At 33.5% G+C, this 21,786-nt stretch overlaps 1 protein-coding gene across 6 annotated transcripts in view; it reads left to right on the top strand.

The window, feature by feature from the left end:
• The window catches only part of unc-13, a 4,182,017-nt gene that overhangs the window by 3,462,944 nt on the left and 697,287 nt on the right, over window positions 1-21,786 (top strand). For all 6 annotated transcript variants that reach the window (XM_067757836.1, XM_067757834.1, XM_067757838.1 and 3 more), the window contains 2 exons: window positions 14,623-14,908; window positions 14,966-15,323. In XM_067757836.1, coding sequence (XP_067613937.1) covers window positions 14,623-14,908; window positions 14,966-15,323 — 644 coding nt within the window. The remainder of the gene's footprint in view (window positions 1-14,622; window positions 14,909-14,965; window positions 15,324-21,786) is intronic.

Genomic DNA, 21,786 nt, shown 5'->3' on the forward strand with positions numbered 1-21,786 from the left:
AATTTCAATTATTATGTGTTTCTAAGAGAAACTGAAAAGAAAGAAATATTTACTGGCATATTGCGATGGACCCATTTCGAAAACCGCCAACGTAATCATCATCAGGCAATTTTGTAATGTTATCAAAGGTTTCACCGGGATTCGAACCGTAAATCACATGGTGAAACTGCAGTAGCCTTTAACCACTAGGCCATCCTGCTGGTATTTGTTTTCATGCTTAATTCAGTTTTTCTCATTTCTACACTAACAACACAATTGAGACATTTTGTCTCTATATTAATTTGTGTGCCATGTAGATTTGTTTTTGTAAAGTTCTTCTTCGTTGCGAATGAGAAGCTTTGTTAACTCGGGCTCAGTTTTACATATTTATGTATGTTTGTTTAATGGTGTGTTCAGTTTATACTTATATTTAAGAATTCATGAGCTTAAGCCGGTGTTAAGCTCATGAATTCTTAAATATAAAACCTATTTTATTTTGACTATGACTACGCGCCATTATCTTTACTCAACAAATATATTTTGCATCGAAGATTAAAACTTTACAATTTTTATAAGTTTTGTTTAATCTTCGAGTCGAGGGGTATTTATTGAATGAAGATCTCGAGTTTTATGAAGGTTGTGGCAATAGCCTTCGTGGAATCAGCCTTCTTAATATCGCATATAAGGTCCTTTCAAGTGTATTGTGCGAAAGATTGAAGCCCACCGTGAACCGGCTGATTGGACCTTATCAGTGCGGCTTCAGACCTGGTAAATCTACCATCGACCAGATTTTCACAATGCGCCAAATCTTGGAAAAAACCCGTGAAAAGAGAATCGACACACATCACCTCTTCGTCGACTTTAAAGCCGCCTTCGACAGCACGAAAAGGAGCTGCCTATATGCCGCTATGTCTGAATTTGGTTTCCCCGCAAAACTTATACGGCTGTGCAAAATGACGTTGAGCAACACCATCAGCTCAGTCAGAATTGGGAAGGACCTCTCCGAGCCGTTCGAAACTAAACGAGGTTTCAGACAGGGTGACCCCCTATCGTGCGATTTCTTTAATTTAATGCTGGAGAAAATTATACTAGCTGCAGAACTTAACCGCACTGGAACAATATACTATAAAAGCGTGCAATTACTGGCATATGCTGATGACATTGATATCATCGGCCTAAACACCCGCGCTGTTAGTTCTGCTTACTCCAAGCTGGAAAAAGAAGCGGTAAAGATGGGTTTGATGGTGAATGAGGACAAAACGAAGTACCTGCTGTCATCGAGCAAAGAGTCAGCGCATATGCGCCTTGGCAACCACGCTACTGTTGGCAGCCATAATTTCGAAATAGTAAAAGACTTCGTTTATTTGGGAACCAGCATCAACATTAGCAACAACATCAGCACTGAAATCCAGCGAAGAATCAATCTTGCCAATAAATGCTACTTTGGACTAGGTAGGCAATTGAAAAGTAAAGTCCTCTCTCGGCGAACGAAAATCATACTCTACAAGTCACTTATCGTACCCGTCCTGCTATATGGGGCAGAAGCATGGACCATGACAACAGCAGATGAAGCGGCTTTGGGAGTGTTCGAGAGAAAAGTTCTTCGAAAGATTTATGGACCTCTACGCGTTGGCGATGGCGAGTACCGAAGAAGATTTAATGATGAGCTGTACGAGCTATACGCAGACATCAACATAGTCCAGCGAATTAAAACGCAGCGGCTGCGCTGGCTAGGCCATGTTATGCGAATGAAAGATGATGCTCCGGCCAAGAAAGTGTTTCTATCGGAACCCGCCTATGGAAGCAGAGGTAGAGGGCGGCCCCCACTCCGTTGGAAGGACCAGGTGGAAAACGATTTAAACTCCCTTGGTGTGACCAATTGGCGCCGGTTGGCGGAGCGAAGGAGCGACTGGCGCGCCTTGTTGGACGGCCATAACCGTTTAGATGGTTAAGCGCCAATTAAGTAAGTAAGTAAGTGGCAATAGCCTTGCAGTGGTTCACAAAAGTTAACTTTTAATATGTTCGTATACAATTTTCACAAAAAAGAAAATGACTCAAAGGTTTTAAATTTTAAGTAATAAACTCTTGGAGGGTTTACATTTACCTTTTTAAGGATATGTTTTGTATTTTGCGCTGCCGTTTCGAGCCAAGGACCCACGTTAGATGGTACAGAAATTGTATCGTCGTCTATTCCATACTACAAAATATAGAAACAATAACAAATATATATTTTAACTGGTAAAAATTAAAACTGCATGTATACAATACCTCTCGTTTATTTCACATAAAAAGTTTCTCTCGGAATTCAATGCGAAGGCCTAGACGTGGTATGGCTTCCTTTATGTCTTCATTCCGGATGTACTGCAAGCACATGTGCACCTAAAATATATTTAAACGTGTGAAAAGTATCTGTAAGCCTATTTAAAAAATGCTGTTTTTTGACAAAGTTGCAAACTTTCGACACTATTTAACGTTACTGACTTTTGATTTAGTTGATTTTTCAACACTAACAACAACAATCCTCTGGGCACTTCTAAGCCTCCCCAATTTAGGCTTAGCGCTTAATTCAGCAACGTTAAATCGTTGCGTAAATTTAAAACTTTGTCGAAAAATTGGACATTAATGTACAAAATCCGACACATTTGTATATATATACATATATATATATCGCTGAAAATATAAAACCGCCTATAATTTTTATAGATTTGACTTGGAATAACTATGGAATTACGAAATTTTTGAATTTTATGTTTAAAAATATTTGCATTTATATAATTGCATATACTGCTTTGTAGTAAATACTCTTGGGTATTTTTATTGTTTTATCTAAAATTTTTGGAATTTGAAAAATTGATTTAAAAATGAAATCTAACGGGAGAATATATATATCATAGGATTTGACAACTAAAGTGGTGTTACCTAGTGAGGTTATTGTAGATATTTTTTTATCAGTTGAAAACAACTTAGGATGTTCAAAAAGATTAAATTGTTTTAATATATTGAACAGCTGATACTCACTTCGTATTTCTTCAAAAGGATCGTTACAAAATTGTAAAAGTAATTTAAGCTCAGCAGAAATTGCATTTACATTTAATTGTGCTTCTATTGCTGATGCGATAGAGCTGAAAAGTGAGGATATTTTACTTTGTATATTAATGCTTGCTTCCTTGGGATAAAATTTTGATCGTACAAACTTCAAAAAAGTTGCAAAGCCTTTTTTTCAAATCGTTTATATTTTGAAATACTGACGATTTTTCTTTCAATTTGCAGCTAATCTACCAAAATATTTGAATGGTTTTCATTTACTGATGGCGAAGATATATTTACTTTGTTTGACTTACAATGTAATTTATGTTTGTTTTCCAAATGTTTGCGAAAATGAGAAAAATTTGTAAAAGTTTGATTACAGTTGTTCTGAATACATTGTAGTTTTAACAGCTTTCTTGTTAACAAGTGACATTTTTTAAAATGATTAATCAAAATTGCAGGCTCCGCAAAATTTTTAAAACATAGAAAGCAAATATACATTTTTTGTTTTTGTTTCAATAACATAAAAGCAAATAAACACCCTTTTTTTATTTTTTAATCATTATTAAAAAAGTTTAATAGTTTTTCAAATCTTTCTAAAAAAAACTTTAATAGTTTTTTTGCTGTTTTTTAAATCATCCTTAAAAAATTTTAATAGTGCTAAAACATTGAAAGCAAATATACATTTTTTCTTTATTATTATTTTAATCATCCTTCAAAAAGTTTAATAGCGATGTAATATTTTGAGATTTGAAAACATACTTTAAATTTCGAAAAAATATTTTTGAAAAAAGAGCCTGGGCTCCTGACAAACTTGTGGATATTTTAGGTTCATTACATGAACAATTTTAAAACAAGAGTCAAGGCTCTCAATGAACGAATTAAACTTAAGCAAGTTATAATCAAAATACACAAAAAAAAAACCGCTTATATTGGTATCTGACAGCGCTTCCAAAATCAAAAAGGGTTGTATAGTTAAATAGTATTTGTTTATTACCGCATTGACCTGTCGTTTGTAATCGTTTAAAGTTGTGAGATGCAAAACTAAACTTTCTGGGGAATCGACAATAGTTACTTTTTTCGTATTTTTACCGCTTTCACTTTTGCATCTGGAGCTGGAAGGTAATACTGAATTAAGACGAATCGTAAACAAATAGTCCTCTATATCTATAAAAAGGAAATACATATACTTAATTTTTATATTGAATGAATATTTTATTCAATATACACACCTTTATTATCTGATGATTTCGCCGTAGATAAAAGCTGCCTGCAATATTCGTTCGTTGTATTTTTCTCGTAGTAACTAAAAATTTTTGTTTTAAATGTCTCCATTTAGAAAGCCATAAATGTGTTTTTTTCTGGATATATGAACTGAAAATCGATCTCAATCTGTAAATTTTTAAATGCAAAATCGGTTAAGTATGGAAATGATTTGCACACTTATATTTAAACAAACATTTGTGCCCATTATTATGAAAGTGGTCTAAGTCATTTCCAACTCATGGTCTTAAATGCATTGCTATTTCTAATGCAATGCGTCTGTAGATGATTAAACCACTATGAACTAAGGATTGGAATTGTTTATATTTGCTTTTGGACTCAAACAAACAGGAGGCGGGAGGAAATACAAACATATTATCACTGAACTGAAACGAAATGAGATGACTTAGACCACTTTCATAATAAAGGGCACATTTAGAAAAAAAGAATCATCTTACCAAATCAGCAGCTTGTGTATGTGGAATTTTAGACCAATCCTGAAAGAAAGCAGATGGACTCATATTATGTAAGTCCTGCTGCCTTATGAGAAATATTTTTTTTTTTTTCATTTTTCGCATACTTGGACCAAATCCGCACAGTCTCTTGTTAAATAAGTTTTGTATGCTTCGTAGTCTGATTCATCAACTTCTGGAGATTGGGAACAACAATTTTCATCAGGGCACTCAGACAACTCGGATGAACTTTAAATTTTACGTCGTTTCAGTTTTAGGTTTTTGTATTTTGAATACAATTTACCAGATGGATTGGTTTTTCTTTGCCTTGGAATGAAATAGTAATCCTGTAAAACATAATATTAATTAGAAGAAAACTTTACTTAAGCTCAGTTATGAAATCACATATGTATCTGACTTTAATTTTTACTCAGTTTAAGAGATAAAATATACTAGAGATAAATAATGGCGGTATTCACACCTTATGAAATACTCTTCAATTGGAAAAGTGTAAAACGGCATGTGGACCAAATACGCAAAGCCCCGGTTTAATTGCTAGAAGCTTCAAATTTCACCAAATGCTTACGTATATAGCATATATTGTTGTCTGAAAAAATCATAGAGATCGGTGGTATATATATTATATAATTCATATAAACTCTCATTTTTGCCCTTTTTTACGGATAGAAGCTGCAAAATTCATCAAATTTCATGAAATAGTTACTTTTACGACATATATTTTTGAAAGACGTGATTCGTAGTCATAGTTTTTACATGCATACCACAAAAAACGTGAAGCTTTGCATCCTCACACAGATTACCTACCACTTTTATACCTTTCATGAAAATGAAATGGTATATTAATTTCGTCACGAAACCGAAAATTGTAAGTCCTTAAAGGAAAATAGATAGACCCATCATTAAGTATACCGAAATAATCAGGTTGAAGAGCTGAGTTGATTTAGCCATGTCCGTCTGTCCGTCTGTCTGTTTGTATGCAAATTAGTCCCTCAATTTTGAGATATCTTGATAAAATTTGGTGAGCGGGTGTATTTGGGTGTCCGATTAGACATTTGTTGGAACCGGCCAGATCGGACCCCTATAGCATATATCCTCCAAACAACAGATTTTTCAGAAAAAGAGGATTTTTGTAATATCTTACTCAATTTAAGAGATTGAAGCTTCATATTGCACATATTGTTGCCTGAAAAAATTGATGAGATCGGTCGTATATATAGTATATATCCCCCACAACCGATTGTTCAGATAAGAAACTTTTCGTAATTACTGCCCTATTTAAAGAGCTAGAGGCTTCAAATTTCAACGAATGCTTACGTATATAGCATTTATTGTTGTCTGAAAAGTTCAGAAAGATCGGCGGTATATATAGTATATATATGGTGGTATATATAGTATATATATATATATTTTCGCAATTTTAGCCCCATTTTAACAGCTAGAAGCTTCAAATTTCACCGAATGCTTACGTATATAGCATATATTGTTGTCTGAAAAAATCATAGAAATCGGTTGTATATATAGTATATATCTCATTCAACCGATTGTTCAGATAAGAAACTTTTCGCAATTTCTACCCCATTTTAACAGCTATAAGGTTCAAATTTCCCCGATTGCTTACGTATATAGTATATATTGTTGTGTCAAAAAATCATAGAGATCGGTGATATATATAATATATATATGATGGTATATATAGTATATATATAGTATATATATATATATATTTTTTTTTGTGATTTCGGCCCCATTTTAACAGCTAGAAGCTTCAAATTTCACCAAATCGTTACGTGTATAGCATATATTGATGTCTGAAAAAATCATTGAGATCGGTTGTATATATAGTATATATCTCATACAACCGATTGTTCAGATAAGAAACTTTGCGCAATTTCTGCCCCGTTTTAACAGCTAGAAGCTTCAAATTTCACCAAATGCTTACGCATATAGCATATATTGTTGTCTGAAAAAATCATAAAGATCGGTGGTATATATAGTATATATATGGTGGTATATATAGTATATATATATTTTCGCAAATTCTAGCCCCATTTTAACAGCTAGAAGCTTCAAATTTCACCGAATACTTACGTATATAGCATATATTGTTGTCTGGAAAAATCATAGAGATCGGTGGTATATATATTATATACTTCATATAAACTGTCATTTTTGCCCCTTTTTTACGGCTAGAAGCTTCAAAATTCATCAAGTTTCATTAAATAGTTACGCTTAGGTCATATATTTTTGAAATACGTGATTCGTAGTCATAGTTTTTACATGCAGACCACAAAAAACGTCAAGCTTTGCATCCTCACACAAAGTACCTACCTATTTTTTATTTTATATTTATCTTAAAAATCGTTTAGATATGTTCAAATTTCACCAAATGTTTACGTGTATAGCATATACTGTTGTCTGAAAAAATCATAGAGACCGGTGGTATATATAGTATATATCTCATACAACCGATTGTTGAGATAAGAAACTTTGCGCAATTTCTACCCCATTTTAACAGCTAGAAGCTTCAAATTTTACCAAATTGTTACGTATATAGCATCCTAACAGACCCGGCAGACGTTGTTCTGCCCTAAATTTGGCCTATCTGCATACATTTTAATAAGCTTTTTCCATCTAACTCTGCCCTACCCTTCTACACTTTTTCCTAGTCTTTTTATTTACTCCTCCCTCCTTCTTTTTCGCTTCATCTCCATCTTCGTCTCATTATATCTCTTTCTCAGTCTCCTCTCTTTTCTCTTCTCTCAAGTTTTTCTCCTTCTTCTTCATCTCTTATTGCCAGTCCCAGAGGGTGGTATGTATTTTGTTCCAGTCCCATTCCGAGTCTCAGTCCCAGTCCCACTCCGAGTCTCTGTCTCAGTCCCAGTCCTAGTCTTAATCCCAGTCCCAGTCCGTCTCTGGTATACTTCCCGGAAAATAGCATCGTAAATACTAATATAGGCAAATCTATATACGAAATTTCAGGCAAATCGAACAGGACGTATGTAAATAGGTATGAGGCTATTATTAATTCTTGTCTTTATTTCGGCTTCGCATGCATATATATCAGTTTTGCCAGGTTGTTGCGATTAAATCGAATATCACAATGAACTTTAGAGCTCTCAGCAACAGCTTTAATTTGATATCCATAATACACACACATTCTAGGGGTATCCGGGTCCATGTTTTGGTCTATATCTCGAGACCCTAGTTACTCAGCGGTGTAAAACTTACTCTGTACTAAAGCATACATCAACAGCTTCAATTTGATACCCATAATGTAAAAACACATTCTAGGTGTATCCGGGTCCACGTTTTGGGCTATATCTCGAGACCCTAGCCTCTCAGTTTTATGAAAATTATCCTGTGCTATAGCACTCATCAGCAGATTTCATTTGATATCCGTATTGTATAAACACATTCTAGGGGTACCCGGGTCCACGTTATGGGCTATATCTCGAGACCCTAACCCCCAGTTGTTTGAAAATTATCCTGTAATATAGCACTCATCAACAGCTTTCATCTGATATCCATATTGTATAAACACATTCTAGGGGTACCCTTTTCCACGTTTTGGGCTATATCTCGAGACCCTAGCCTCCCAGTTGTATGAAAAATATCCTGTACTATAGCACACATCAACGGTTTTCATTTGATATACATATTGTATAAACACATTCTAGGGGTACCCGAGTCCACATTTTGAGCTATATCTCGAGACCCTAGCCTCCCAGTTGTATGAAAATTATCCTGTACTATAGCACTCATCAACAGCTTTCATTTGATATCCATATTGTATAAACACATTCTAGGGGTACCCGGGTCCACGTTTTGCGCTATATCTCGAGACCCTAGCCTCCCAGTTGTATGAAAATTATCCTGTACTATAGCACACATCAACACTTTCCATTTGATATCCATATCGTATAAACACATTCTAGGGGTACCCGGGTCAACGTTTTGGGCTATATCTCGAGGCCCTAGCCTCCCATTTGTATGAAAATTATCCTGTACTATGGCATTCATCAACAGCTTAAATTTGATATCCATATTGTATAAACACATTCTAGGGGTACCCGGGTCCACGTTTTGGGCTATATCTCGAGACCCTAGCTTCCAAGATGTATGAAAGTTATCCTGTATTATAGCACTCATCAACAGCTTTCATTTGATATCCATATTGTATAAACACATTCTAGGCGTACCCGGGTCCACGTTTTGGGCTATAACTCGAGACCCTAGCCTCCCACTTGTATGAAAATTATCCCGTACTATAGCACTCATCAACAGCTTTCATTTGATATCCATATTGTATAAACACATTCTAGGGGTACCCGTGTCCACGTTTTGGCCTATATCTCGAAACCCTAGTCACCCAGGGGTATGCAAATTATCCTGTGCTATAGCACTCACCAACAGCTTTCATTTGATATCCATATTGTATAAACATATTCTAGGGGTACCCGCCACGTTTTGATCTTAAGACCCTAGGCACGTAGCGAAAAAAAGGTAGACGCTGGCCGATTCTCAGACCTTCCCAATATGCTCACAAAATTTCATGAGAATCGGTTCAGCCGTTTCGGAGGAGTTAAGCCTCTAAAACCGTGACAGAAGAATTTTATATATTAGATATTGTTGTCTGAAAAAATCATCGAGATCGGTGGTATATATATTATATACCCCATATAAACTGTATTTTTTTGCCCCTTTTTTACGGCTAGAAGCTTCAAAATTCATCAAATTTCATCAAATAGTTACGTTTACGGCATATATTGTTGAAATACGTGATTCGTGGTCATAGTTTTTACACGCAGACCACAAAAAACCTGAAACTTTGCATCCTCACACAAAGTACCTACCTATTTTTATACCTTTCATGAAAATGAAATAGTATATTAATTTCGTCACGAATCCCAAAATTGTAAGTCCTTAAAGGAAAATAGATAGACCCACCATTAAGTATACCGAAATAATCAGGTTGAAGAGCTGAGTAGATTTAGCCATGTCCGTCTCTCCGTCTGTCGGTTTGTATGCAAACTATAGTCCCTCAATTTTTGAGATATCTTGATAAAATTTGGTGAACGGGTGTATTTGGGTGTCCGATTAGACATTTGTCGGAAGCGGCCGGATCGTCCCCCTATAGCATATATCCTCCATACAACCGATTTTTCAGAAAAAGAGGATTTTTGTAGTATCTTACTCAATTTAACAGATTGAAGCTTCAAACTTCACCATATACTTTCGTAAATTGCACATATTGTTGCCTGAAAAAATTGATGAGACCGGCCGTATATATAGTATATATCCCCCACAACCGATTGTTCAGATAAAAAACTTTTCGTAATTACTGCCCTATTTTAAGAGCTAGAGGCTTCAAATTTCAACGAATGCTTACGTATATAGCATATATTGTTGTTTGAAAAAGTCATAAAGATCGGTTATATATAGTATATATATGGTGGTATATATAGTATTTATATATAGTATATATATATATATTTTCGCAATTTTAGCCCCATTTTACCAGCTAGAAGCTTCAAATTTCACCGAATGCTTACGTATATAGCATATATTGTTGTCTGAAAAAATCATGGAGATCGGTTTTATATATAGTATATATCTCATTCAACCGATTGTTAAGATAAGAAACTTTTCGCAATTTCTACCCCATTTTAACAGCTATAAGCTTCAAATTTCACCGATTGCTTACGTATATAGTATATATTGTTGTGTCAAAAAATCATAGAGATCGGAGATATATATAATATATATGATGGTATATATATTATATATATATTTTTTTTGCAATTTCGTCCCCATTTTAACAGCTAGAAGCTTCAAATTTCACCAAATCCTTACGTGTATAGCATATATTGATGTCTGAAAAAATCATAGAGATCGGTGGTATATATATTATATACTTCATATAAACTGTCATTTTTGCCCCTTTTTTACGGCTAGAAGCTTCAAAATTCCTCCAATTTCATCAAATAGTTACGTTTAGGTTATATATTTTTGAAATACGTGATTCTTAGTCATAGTTTTTACATGCAGACCACAAAAAACGTGAAGTTTTGCATCCTCAAACAAAGTACCTACCTATTTTTTATTTTATATTTATCTTAAAAATCGTTCAAATTTCACCAAAAGTTTACGTGTATATCATATACTGTTGTCTGAAAAAATCATAGAGACCGGTGGTATATATAGTATATATCTCATACACCCGATTGTTCAGATAAGAAACTTTGCGCAATTTCTGCCCCATTTTAACAGCTAGAAGCTTCAAATTTCACCAAATGCTTACGTATATAGCATATACTGTTGTCTGAAGAAATCATAGAGACCGGTGGTATATATAGTATATATCTCATACAACCGATTGTGGAGATAAGAAAATTTGCGCAATTTTTTCCCCATTTTAACAGCTAGAAGCTTCAAATTTCACCAAATGCTTACGTGTATAGCATATATTGTCCGAAAAAAATCATTGAGATCGGTGGTATATATAGTATATATCTCATACAACCGATTGTTCAGATAAGAAAATTTGCGCAATTTCTGCGCCATTTTAACAGCTAGAAGCTTCAAATTTCACCAAATGCTTACGTATATAGCATATATTGTTGTCTGAAAAAATCATAGAGATCGGTGGTATATATATTATATACTTCTTATAAACTGTCATTTTTGCCCCTTTTTTACCGCTAGAAGCTTCAACTTTCTTCCAATTTCATCAAATAGTTACGTTTAGGTCATATATTTTTGAAATACGTGATTCTTAGTCATAGTTTTTACATGCAGACCACAAAAAACGTGAAGTTTTGCATCCTCAAACAAAGTACCTACCTATTTTTTATTTTATATTTATCTTAAAAATCGTTCAAATTTCACCAAAAGTTTACGTGTATAGCATATACTGTTGTCTGAAAAAATCATAGAGACCGGTGGTATATATAGTATATATCTCATACACCCGATTGTTCAGATAAGAAACTTTGCGCAATATCTTCCCCATTTTAACAGCTAGAAGCTTCAAATTTCACCAAATGCTTACGTATATAGCATATACTGTTGTCTGAAGAAATCATAGAGACCGGTGGTATATATAGTATATATCTCATACAACCGATTGTTGAGATAAGAAACTTTGCGCAATTTCTTCCCCATTTTAACAGCTAGAAGCTTCAAATTTCACCAAATGCTTACGTGTATAGCATATATTGTCCGAAAAAAATCATTGAGATCGGTGGTATATATAGTATATATCTCATACAACCGATTGTTCAGATAAGAAAATTTGCGCAATTTCTGCCCCATTTTAACAGCTAGAAGCTTCAAATTTCACCAAATGCTTACGTATATAGCATATATTGTTGTCTGAAAAAATCATAGAGATCGGTGGTATATATATTATATACCCCATATAAACTGTATTTTTTTTGCCCCTTTTTTACGGCTAGAAGCTTCTAAATTCATCAAATGTTGAAATACGTGATTTGTAGTCATAGTTTTTACACGCAGACCACAAGAAACCTGAAACTTTGCATCCTCACACAAAGTACCTACCTATTTTTTATTTTATATTTATCATAAAAATCCTTTAGATATATAGATCTGTTCATTATATATTTCTTATCTTATACATCCGATTATTCGGAGATTACGAACGGCATAAAATTATTGTTCAGCCCCATTCATGAAAGGAATGAAGTCTTCGGCTGTGCCCGTCCTTACTTGTTTTATCTATGGCACAATAAAAACTAAACGCACTTGGCACGCGACAAAAGGAAACTAAACAACTAAGGGTGTCTAAGTTCGGGTGTAACCGAACATTATATACTCAGTGTGAGCTTCAATTGTACATTTCATTTCAGATAAATTACTTTTCTACATAACACGTGGCACCGCCGGTTTAAAAAAAAATTTCTCCCCATTTTCTCTTACAATAAAACTTGATAAGTGAAATATCATTGATTCAAAACTATTTTTGGCTAAGTTATAGCTTATTATTCTAATCTACGACTCTTTTAAATTTGTATTATATGCCGATCCCGTACATTTTTACTAGACATATTTTCTGCTATAAGGACAATATGTGTACACAATTTCATTACGATATGCAAATTTTTCTTCGAGTTATGGCTCCCGAAACATGGAAAATTAAAAATAAAAAAAAAATAAATAAATGTAAGGCGCAATAACCTCCGAAGAGATCTAAGGCCGAGCTTCTCTTCCAATTTGCGTCGTGCTCCTCTTAATTTTCCCTACAAATTGGCCGGACGGGACCTACATGTTTTATGCCGACTCCGAACGGCATCTGCAAGGCAGATGAGTTTTCACTGAGAGCTTTTTCATGGCAGAAATACACCCGGAGCGCTTGCCAAACACTGCCGAGGGGCGACCCCGCTTAGAAAAATTTTCTTATAATTGAAAAACATTATTTCTAAAATTTTGATGTTGCTTTGCCCGGGAGTTGAACCCAGGGCATACGGTGTGATAGGCGGAGCACGCTACCATCACACCACGGTGGCCGCGAAATGCTTGGAAAATTGCTTAGTCATAAAAGGGGCGGCGCCACAGCAATTTTCACAAATTTTAGTGTTTTCCAATTTAATGTTATAATTCAATTAAAAAAGTAAAATTCTATTGATACAAAGCTCTTTTTTTCTAAGATATAGCTTATTATTTTCGTCTACGACCTCCTTAACCAATTTCGTAAATTTTTCTTCAAAGCATTCCTTATAGTAAAGGCAACCTCTCTGCCGATAGGTTTAACGGTTTTTGATTTATGATTATAAATATTTGTAAAATTGATTTTATCACGAGTGGGCGGCGCCACGCCCATTTAAAAAAATGTTTCCTAATTTTTCTCAAAAGTCTCAATATCAGTACACATGTCAAATTTCAACATCCTATATTATTTACTAAATTATCAGGTTTTTTGTGTTTTCCAAAATTTTATATATATAAAAAGTGGGCGTGGTTATCATCCGATTTCGCTCATTTTCAATACCAATTTATTATTGGCTTAGATAAGCTAGTGTACCAAATTTGGTGGAGATATCTCAATATTTACTCAAGTTATCGTACTAACAGACGGACGGACAGACGGATATGGCTCAATCAAAATTTTTTTTTTGATACTGATGATTTTGATATATGGAAGTCTATATCTATCTCGATTCCTTTATACATGTACAACCAACCGTTATCCAATCAAAGTTAATATACTCTGTGTGCAAAGCACGCTGATTATAAAAATTCCTGCATCACTGCGCCTCACTCAAAGGCTACTACGATTGCTTAGCTGATAAACGTTTATGAATTCCGTTACTTGCTAGCAGACGCAACCGCATATGAAATATGTATGTATGTATGTAGCTGTGTCGCTGCTTTCAAATTATACCAACAAAAGTATGCAGCCCAAGCGTCATATGCCCATCACAAATTTGCTCCATATGTTCATTTGAAAAACGATAGAATTAATCCCAGTCGGACTTATTTTTAGAATGCGGTTTTTTTCTGGGTGTATGACCAACGGCCCTTTGCGCCCTTCCTTTGGCACTCCCACCGTACTGTATGTGTCATATAGCAGGATGCTATGACAAATGTCTGCTTATTATTTCGCTCGACGGCAAGGGACGGCAGGGAAACAACTGAAATCCTAAAATTTTACATGATTACGACACTCTAGCGAATTGCATAAAGATGTGTGAAAACATATCATTGAGTTATGCCACTTTCAAAAACCCATATCTGCAAGTAAACTTTTGAATTTGTTAGATAGGGCCTTTGTGTATCAAAGTAATTATGTTTGTATAATTCAAATATAATACTAATTTATATATGTACTTATGTGCGTATAACATTTTATTTTCCATAGCCTTGAGCCACGTATAACTCAATCGGTGAGAGAGCTGGGTGATCTACTACTTGCAATAAAAGGTGGTAGTAATATTAATTCAAATCAAGCCGCGCAACGAAACGCAGTTGCCGTTGAAGCTGACGAAGTTCTTCGACCGTTAATGGACTTGTTAGATGGATCGCTAACGCTTTATGCCCAATCCTGCGAAAAGACCGTGCTTAAACGATTATTAAAAGAACTATGGAAGATTGTTATGCGTATACTAGAAAAGACAATTGTTTTACCTCCAATGACTGATAAGACAGTAAATATTAAACATATTTAAATAATATTTCATTTATTATAACTTATATTTTAATAGATGATGTTTAAACACCTAACAGACAATGCAAAGAATTTAGCATCAAATGCCAAAATCGAGGATATGGGCAGATTATTCAAAAGCCACATGACAGGAAAACAAGATGTAAAGAGCGCTCTCAGCGGAGTAATGGACATATCCAAAGAAGTGGAGAAAAACTTATCACCCAAACAATGTGCTGTTCTTGATGTAGCATTAGATACTATAAAGCAATATTTTCATGCTGGTGGTAATGGTCTTAAAAAGACGTTCTTGGAGAAATCTCCAGAGCTGCAAAGCTTGCGATATGCCTTAAGTTTATACACACAAATGACAGATACACTTATAAAAACTTTCATATCAAGTCAAGTACATGAAAGTAAGTCCGTTTTAATCCACATTTTTTACTTTGTAAAATACGAGTTTAAAGTCGTTCGTGCTAGCGAGATATTGTAAAATTTTAGCATTCTAACTTTATAATTCACGACAGATGTGTTTAAAAAAGAGTTTTTGGTTTTTTATAGAAAGTGAATGTGGACATCAACAGATTTAAATGCTGTTATTTAGAGGAGGTTATCTTTAAATTAAGAAGGCGTATACCAAATTTCTTCCCCGTACCTTAAACCATTTTTAAGATAATGCTACCGTAAGCGAATAATGCTTTATGCAGACCGAGTCGGCTCTATATAGAAAACCAATGTGACAAATTTGAAGAGAATCGACTCTAGAAACAAAAAATTTTAGAAACTTATATATTATGAAGGCACGTTAATAAAAACAAGTAAGGAAGTCTTAGTTCGGGTGAAATCGAACATTACATACACAGCTGTACACTTGAAATGCTGTTTTGGTTTGCTTTGTGTGCTTAATATTGTTACAAGGCTGCGCAATAACACATATACATATGATTCTATTCTGAACTAATTTGTCTTCGAGTTATGGCTCCCGAAACAGAGAAAATTGCTTAGTCATAAAAGGGGCGGTGCTACCCCCATTTTTATAATTTGAAATTTTTGATATTTATTGTTATAAATCCACTTGGGAAATGAAATACCATTGATATAAAGCCCTTTTTTGCAAAGATATAGCCTATTTTATTCGTCCACGACCCTTTTAAAAATCTTTTATATAAAATTGGACGTGGTCCTTAACCATTCCGTTAATTTTTCTTCAAAGCATTCCTTATAGTAAAGGCAATCTCTCTGCCGAATTTTGTTACGATAGGTTTACCGATTTTTGATTTATGATTAATAATTTGTAAAATTAATTTAATCATAATTGGGCGGTGCCACGTTTTAATTTTTCAAATTTTTATCAAAGAGTCTCAATACCAGTCCACATGTCTAATTTTAACATTCTAGGTGTATTATTTACTAAATAATTAGGAATTTTGTGTTTTCTAAAATGTTATATATATAAAAAGTGGGCATGGTTATCATCCGATTTCGCTCATTTTCAATACCAATCTATTCTGGGACCTGATAAGCTCGTGCACCAAATTTGGTGAAGATATCTCAATATTTACTCAAGTTATCGTGTTCACGGTCAGACGAACGGACGGACATTGCTCAACCAAATTTTTTTTTGATGATTTTGATATATGGAAGTCTATATCTATCTCGATTTATTTATACCTGTACAAAAAACCGTTATCCAATCAAAGTTATAATACCCTGTGTAAAAGTACAGCTGGGTATAAAAAGAAGTTCAAAAATTTTAAACACTTAAGTAATATCAATTGATCAAAGCGCTGTTATCAATTTTTAAACCATTATTATAAAGGAAATGGTTAAAAAATATTTTATCTTCTTTTTTTGTTTCTGTGCTCTTAACCATATGTTAAGTTTCAAGTTTTTAGCTAAATAGCAAGTCTCGTGAAAATCGCTTGCTTCTCCTTTTGTAAGATTTCCTAAGACCTCGATCCTTGTGCCGCAAGGGGACTTTTTGGAATAGATATTCATTTCATTTTCTCCTCACAAACACTTTCGAAATTCAATCATCTAAGTTCCTAGGACGTTTGACTTTTTTTATTATCTCCATCACTGCGCCACCTAACAGAACTCTTTTTCTTTTTGTTGCATTGTGATATTGCACTCAACAAGAAAGTTTCTAGCTCAGCAAGAAATTACTCAAAAACCGACCGCAAGCTTTCATATATTCTGATAAAAACAAAAACAATTATTAATAAACCAACAGCACATGGAAATGTCAAGAAGAAATTGACAGTAAACAAAAATCCATAAGTGATCAGTGATTCGCAAAGGAAGGCGCAACGCTGTTAATATATAGTTGGTAAAAAGGAATAGAAATAGCAATTAATCAATCAAACAAACCACCGCTGTGTGGCTTAATGGGTAGCGCAGTGGGTCTAAAGAGTCCTGCTGATGGAGGCTTAGAAATCTTCGAAATGGATACATTTGAACAGCCTTGGAGGGTGTCTGTCTTCTGTTTCAAATTAAATAGCAATTTCTCAAATTAAAAAATAATAACAGTTGTCATAAAAATTATTGTTATAGACACTTTCAGCTCGAACCAGGAGAAGAATAGGTCGATAAAAACAAAAACTATTAATTTAATTTAATTTGGTTTAGTTTAATTAAATTAAATTTAATTTGATTTGACTTAATTTAGTTTAAATTAGTTTAATTTGATTCAGTTTAATTTAATTTACTTTATTTAATTTAATTTACTTTATTTAATTTAATTTAATTAATTTAATTTAATTTTAACTTAATTTAATTCGGTTTTTGCTTAATTTGCTTAAACGCGTTTCAAAGCTTCATGCGGCATCTTCAGGAAGCTATTTATTGACATATTTTAATAATTTGACAATCTTTTAACAACAAACACGAAATTATTATTTACATTGATTAATTTATCTAAATAATATCACATTTTTTTACGCAGTGTATAGACATACATATATAGGTATCATAATATTGCATTTTGCTTGTCTTATTTCCTTTCTGCACAACCGCGGTATATACATTACTTATGTTATTTATATCTTCTTTGATTATTGACATAGTTTATCTTTTGCTATATTCTTAATCTCTCTAAAATCAGTCTTGTCTTTTCTCTTTTTTCTATATCTAATATTTGTGCATGGTCAAAATCCGCTATATGGTTAGGGTAGAAGGAGGAGGCTTCGACATGAGGGAGGCTTCGCCTTTTTCAAATTTGGCCGCCGTTATTACTGCCATTGTTCTTATTCCACCAATAAACAGTAACGAAATTGAGTGTGACGCTGTCATGAAAGTTATTCAGTGCTTGTTCAACGGCGATCGTATGCAGACGAGATTTTTTATTTTTGAAAAGTGCTGATGTAAAAATTGCTGTTAAGTATTCGCGTGTAAAGTATACAATATAGAATATACAACATGAGTTTTCTGCCCATTAATATTGCAATAAAATTAAGATTTATTGCTTTTAAAGACTTTTTCAATAACACTAAAATATATTTTTTGGAGCGAAAAATCTGAAATAAATGCACGGGGGAGGGTTCGACAATATGTTGTTTGTTCTAGTTTTTTACTTAGCAAGTAATATTTTACAGCCATCAAGATGCCAAATATCTACAAAAGAAAGTTCCCTGAAAAGATCATCAACGAAGACAAAATGAGAAATCCTTCGAGGAGAAAAAAAAAAGAAACAGCATCAAGCGCTGCTCGGAAATATAACTTGAAGCGGACAACACTAATATCTCGAATTTCAAAATAGCAAACAAATCTTGGAACTGTTAAAGATTTTCAGTCGAAGTTTTCTTCCACTCAAGTACTTACAGCTGCCCAAGAAAAAGAATTAACGGTTTACTTCAAGAAATGTTCAAATCTTCATCATGAATTGTGGTATGACTTGGCTAGACGATTCGTTTTTGTTTTGTTTTTATGTTCACTGACAAAAGAAATTTCTTTTACACTGGTGTAGTCGTGGAAGTTGAAAATTCGACGTGCGTCGCGAAATTCCTCCTATTGTAGAATACAGACACTTGGTTTCAAAGAAGGATATAATACGCATATTGCCCACACCTGAACATCTACCAGGAACTTCACGCACGCAAAGCAAGTTTATTTTTAACTTTGATTTTTCAAATTTAAATGTTTGTTAAGAGTACTGTTATACTTTATTTTATGCTTACATTTTTTATGTTTTTGTTCGAAAAATTTGTTACTGTATTGAAATAAATAAAATCAAATATGAATTAAAAATCGTATTTAGAGTTTTTTCCAACATCCTTTTTTTATTTTGCTGGTTAAATTGCTATATTTGATAAATGTCGAAACCTCCCACCCAATGTCGAAGCCACCCAGATGACTGACGAAGCCTCCCTGAGAAAGGGAGGTTTCGTCATATTTTTTGTTTCTGGTTATTTGATTATAACTTAAAAAAAAACATGTGGAATATTAACCACAAATCCGAAGTGTCATAAACACATGTCATCAGTAATTATGAAAGGAGTTATCTATTTCTCATTCAAGTTTTTTGGTTTTTTTTTCCCACTCACAATTAGATATTTCCTTTTCCAGGTTCGATTCGAGCTCAAGGCCAGAACAATAATTTTTTCGAATGATAATTATTGTTATTTATTAATTTTTCTATAATTGAAAAATTTTATGTTGTTTTTGGAATTATAAGTAGATAATTTTTTAGGCAACCTGCCATAGCTGCGCAGATAGATCCATTTCGAAGGATGCTAAGCCTTCATCATCAGTACGCTTTAGGCATGCTGCGCTAAACATTTAGCTATACAGCGATGGTTTGTTTGACTGGCAAATTTGCTACTTCTATTCCTTTTTACCAACTATATTTATTCAGTGTTGCGCCATCTGGTGCAGACCACTGATAATGCTGGATTTTTGTTTATTGTCAATTACTTTGTTTGACATTCCCAAGTGCTCATGGATTATTAACAATTGTTTTTGTTTTTATCGGCCTATTGATTAATGATTCAAGGTTCGATTCGAGCACAAGGCCAGAACAATCATTTTTTTCTAATGATAATTATTGTTATTTTTAATTTTTCTAAATTTGAAAAATTATATTATTTTTTTTTTTGGAATAGTAAGTAGACAATTTTTCAGACAACCTGCCATAGCTGCGCAAATAGATCCATTTTGAAGGGTGCTAAGCCTCCATCATCAGTACACTTTAGGCATGCTGCGCTAAACATTTAGCTATACAGCGGTGGTTTGTTTGACTGGCAAATTTGCTACTTCTATTCCTTTTTACCAACTATATTTATTCAGTGTTGCGCCATCAGGTGCAAACCACTGATAATGCTGGATTTTTGTTTATTGTCAATTACTTTGTTTGACATTCCCAAGTGCTCATGGTTTATTAACAATTGTTTTTGTTTTTATCGGCCTATTGATAAATGTTTCAAGGTTCGATTCGAGCTCAAGGCCAGAACAATAATTTTTTTCTAAAGATAATTATTGTTATTTTTAATTTTTCTAAATTTGAAAAATTGTTTTTTTTTATTTTTGGAATAGTAAGTAGAAAATTTTTCAGACAGCCTGCCATAGCTGCGCAGATAGATCCATTTCGAAGGGTGTTAAGCCTTCACGATCAGTACGTTTTAGGAACGCTGCGTTAACTATACAGCGGGGGTTTGTTTGACTGATAAATTGCTACTTCTATTCCTTCTTACCAACTACATTTAATCAGAGTTGCGCCATCTTTTGCAAATCACTGATAATGCTGGCCTTGTTTTTGTCAATTACTTTGTTTGACATTCCCAAGTGCTCTTGGTATATTAACAATTGTTCTTGTTTTTATCGGCCTATTGATAAATTATTCAAGGTTCGATTCGAGCTTAAGGCCAGAACAATAATTTTTTCAAATGATATTTATTGTTATTTTTTAATTTTTCTATAATTGAAAAATTGTATTTTATTTATGAATAGTAAGTAGAAAATTTTTCAGACAACCTGCCGTAGCTGCGCTAATGATGAAGGTTTAGCACCTTTCTAAATGGATCTACCTGCGCAGCTATGGCAGGTTGTCTGAAAAATTTTCTACTTACTATTCTAAAAACAAAATAAAATTTTTCAATCATAGAAAAATTAAAAATAACAATAATTATCGTTTGAAAAATTTATTGTTCTGGCCTTGAGCTCGAATCGAACCTTGAATCATTTATCACAAGGCCGATAAAAACAAAAACTATTTCCATTTCCCCTTTGCGTATTTTTTCCATTATATTTTCTAGAAGCCAGTCAATGAGCTTCTGGGGATAGCTGCTTTTAAATAAAATACTTTTCATAATGCTTCGGGTTTCTGCATTGACCTCGGTAGGCGTTGTGGATTTTCTAAAAAGGCTTGTCGCTGTATTAAGTTTTTCATTGTACGGATGGTTCGAATAGTAGTTAATTATTCTTCCTGATGCAATGGTTTTTGCGTACCAATTCGTTAATAGTTTTTTATTCTTTCTAAGTCTGTGAACTGTGTACTGTGAATTTTAAACTATTATTCTGTGCGTACACTCAAAATTTCTTCCACGTCCTTTCCCTTTATGATAGCGAATATATCATCAACATATGTACTTTTCGGAAAAAATACAAAAAAATTTGTAGATGTTTTTTTTTTGTTAAATATTTCAGTTTTTCGAGATTTTTCGAATTTCGCCATTTTTTTTTCTCATAATAAACTTCAATCAATTCTGCAATCATCCCCGCTAATCCCGGAGTGGGCCGATTTTTTTTATATTTTTTTTTATTTAATTGAAAAAAAAATTTCGAAAATAAAAAAATTTTTTTTATCAATTTTATTTATATAACAAAAAAATGTGAGAAAATAATTTTTAAGTATTCTTTTCATTATATATGTTACATTATTTTTAG

The sequence above is a fragment of the Eurosta solidaginis genome, chromosome X, assembly GCF_040869045.1.
Source record: "Eurosta solidaginis isolate ZX-2024a chromosome X, ASM4086904v1, whole genome shotgun sequence".
NCBI lineage: Eukaryota > Metazoa > Arthropoda > Insecta > Diptera > Tephritidae > Eurosta > Eurosta solidaginis.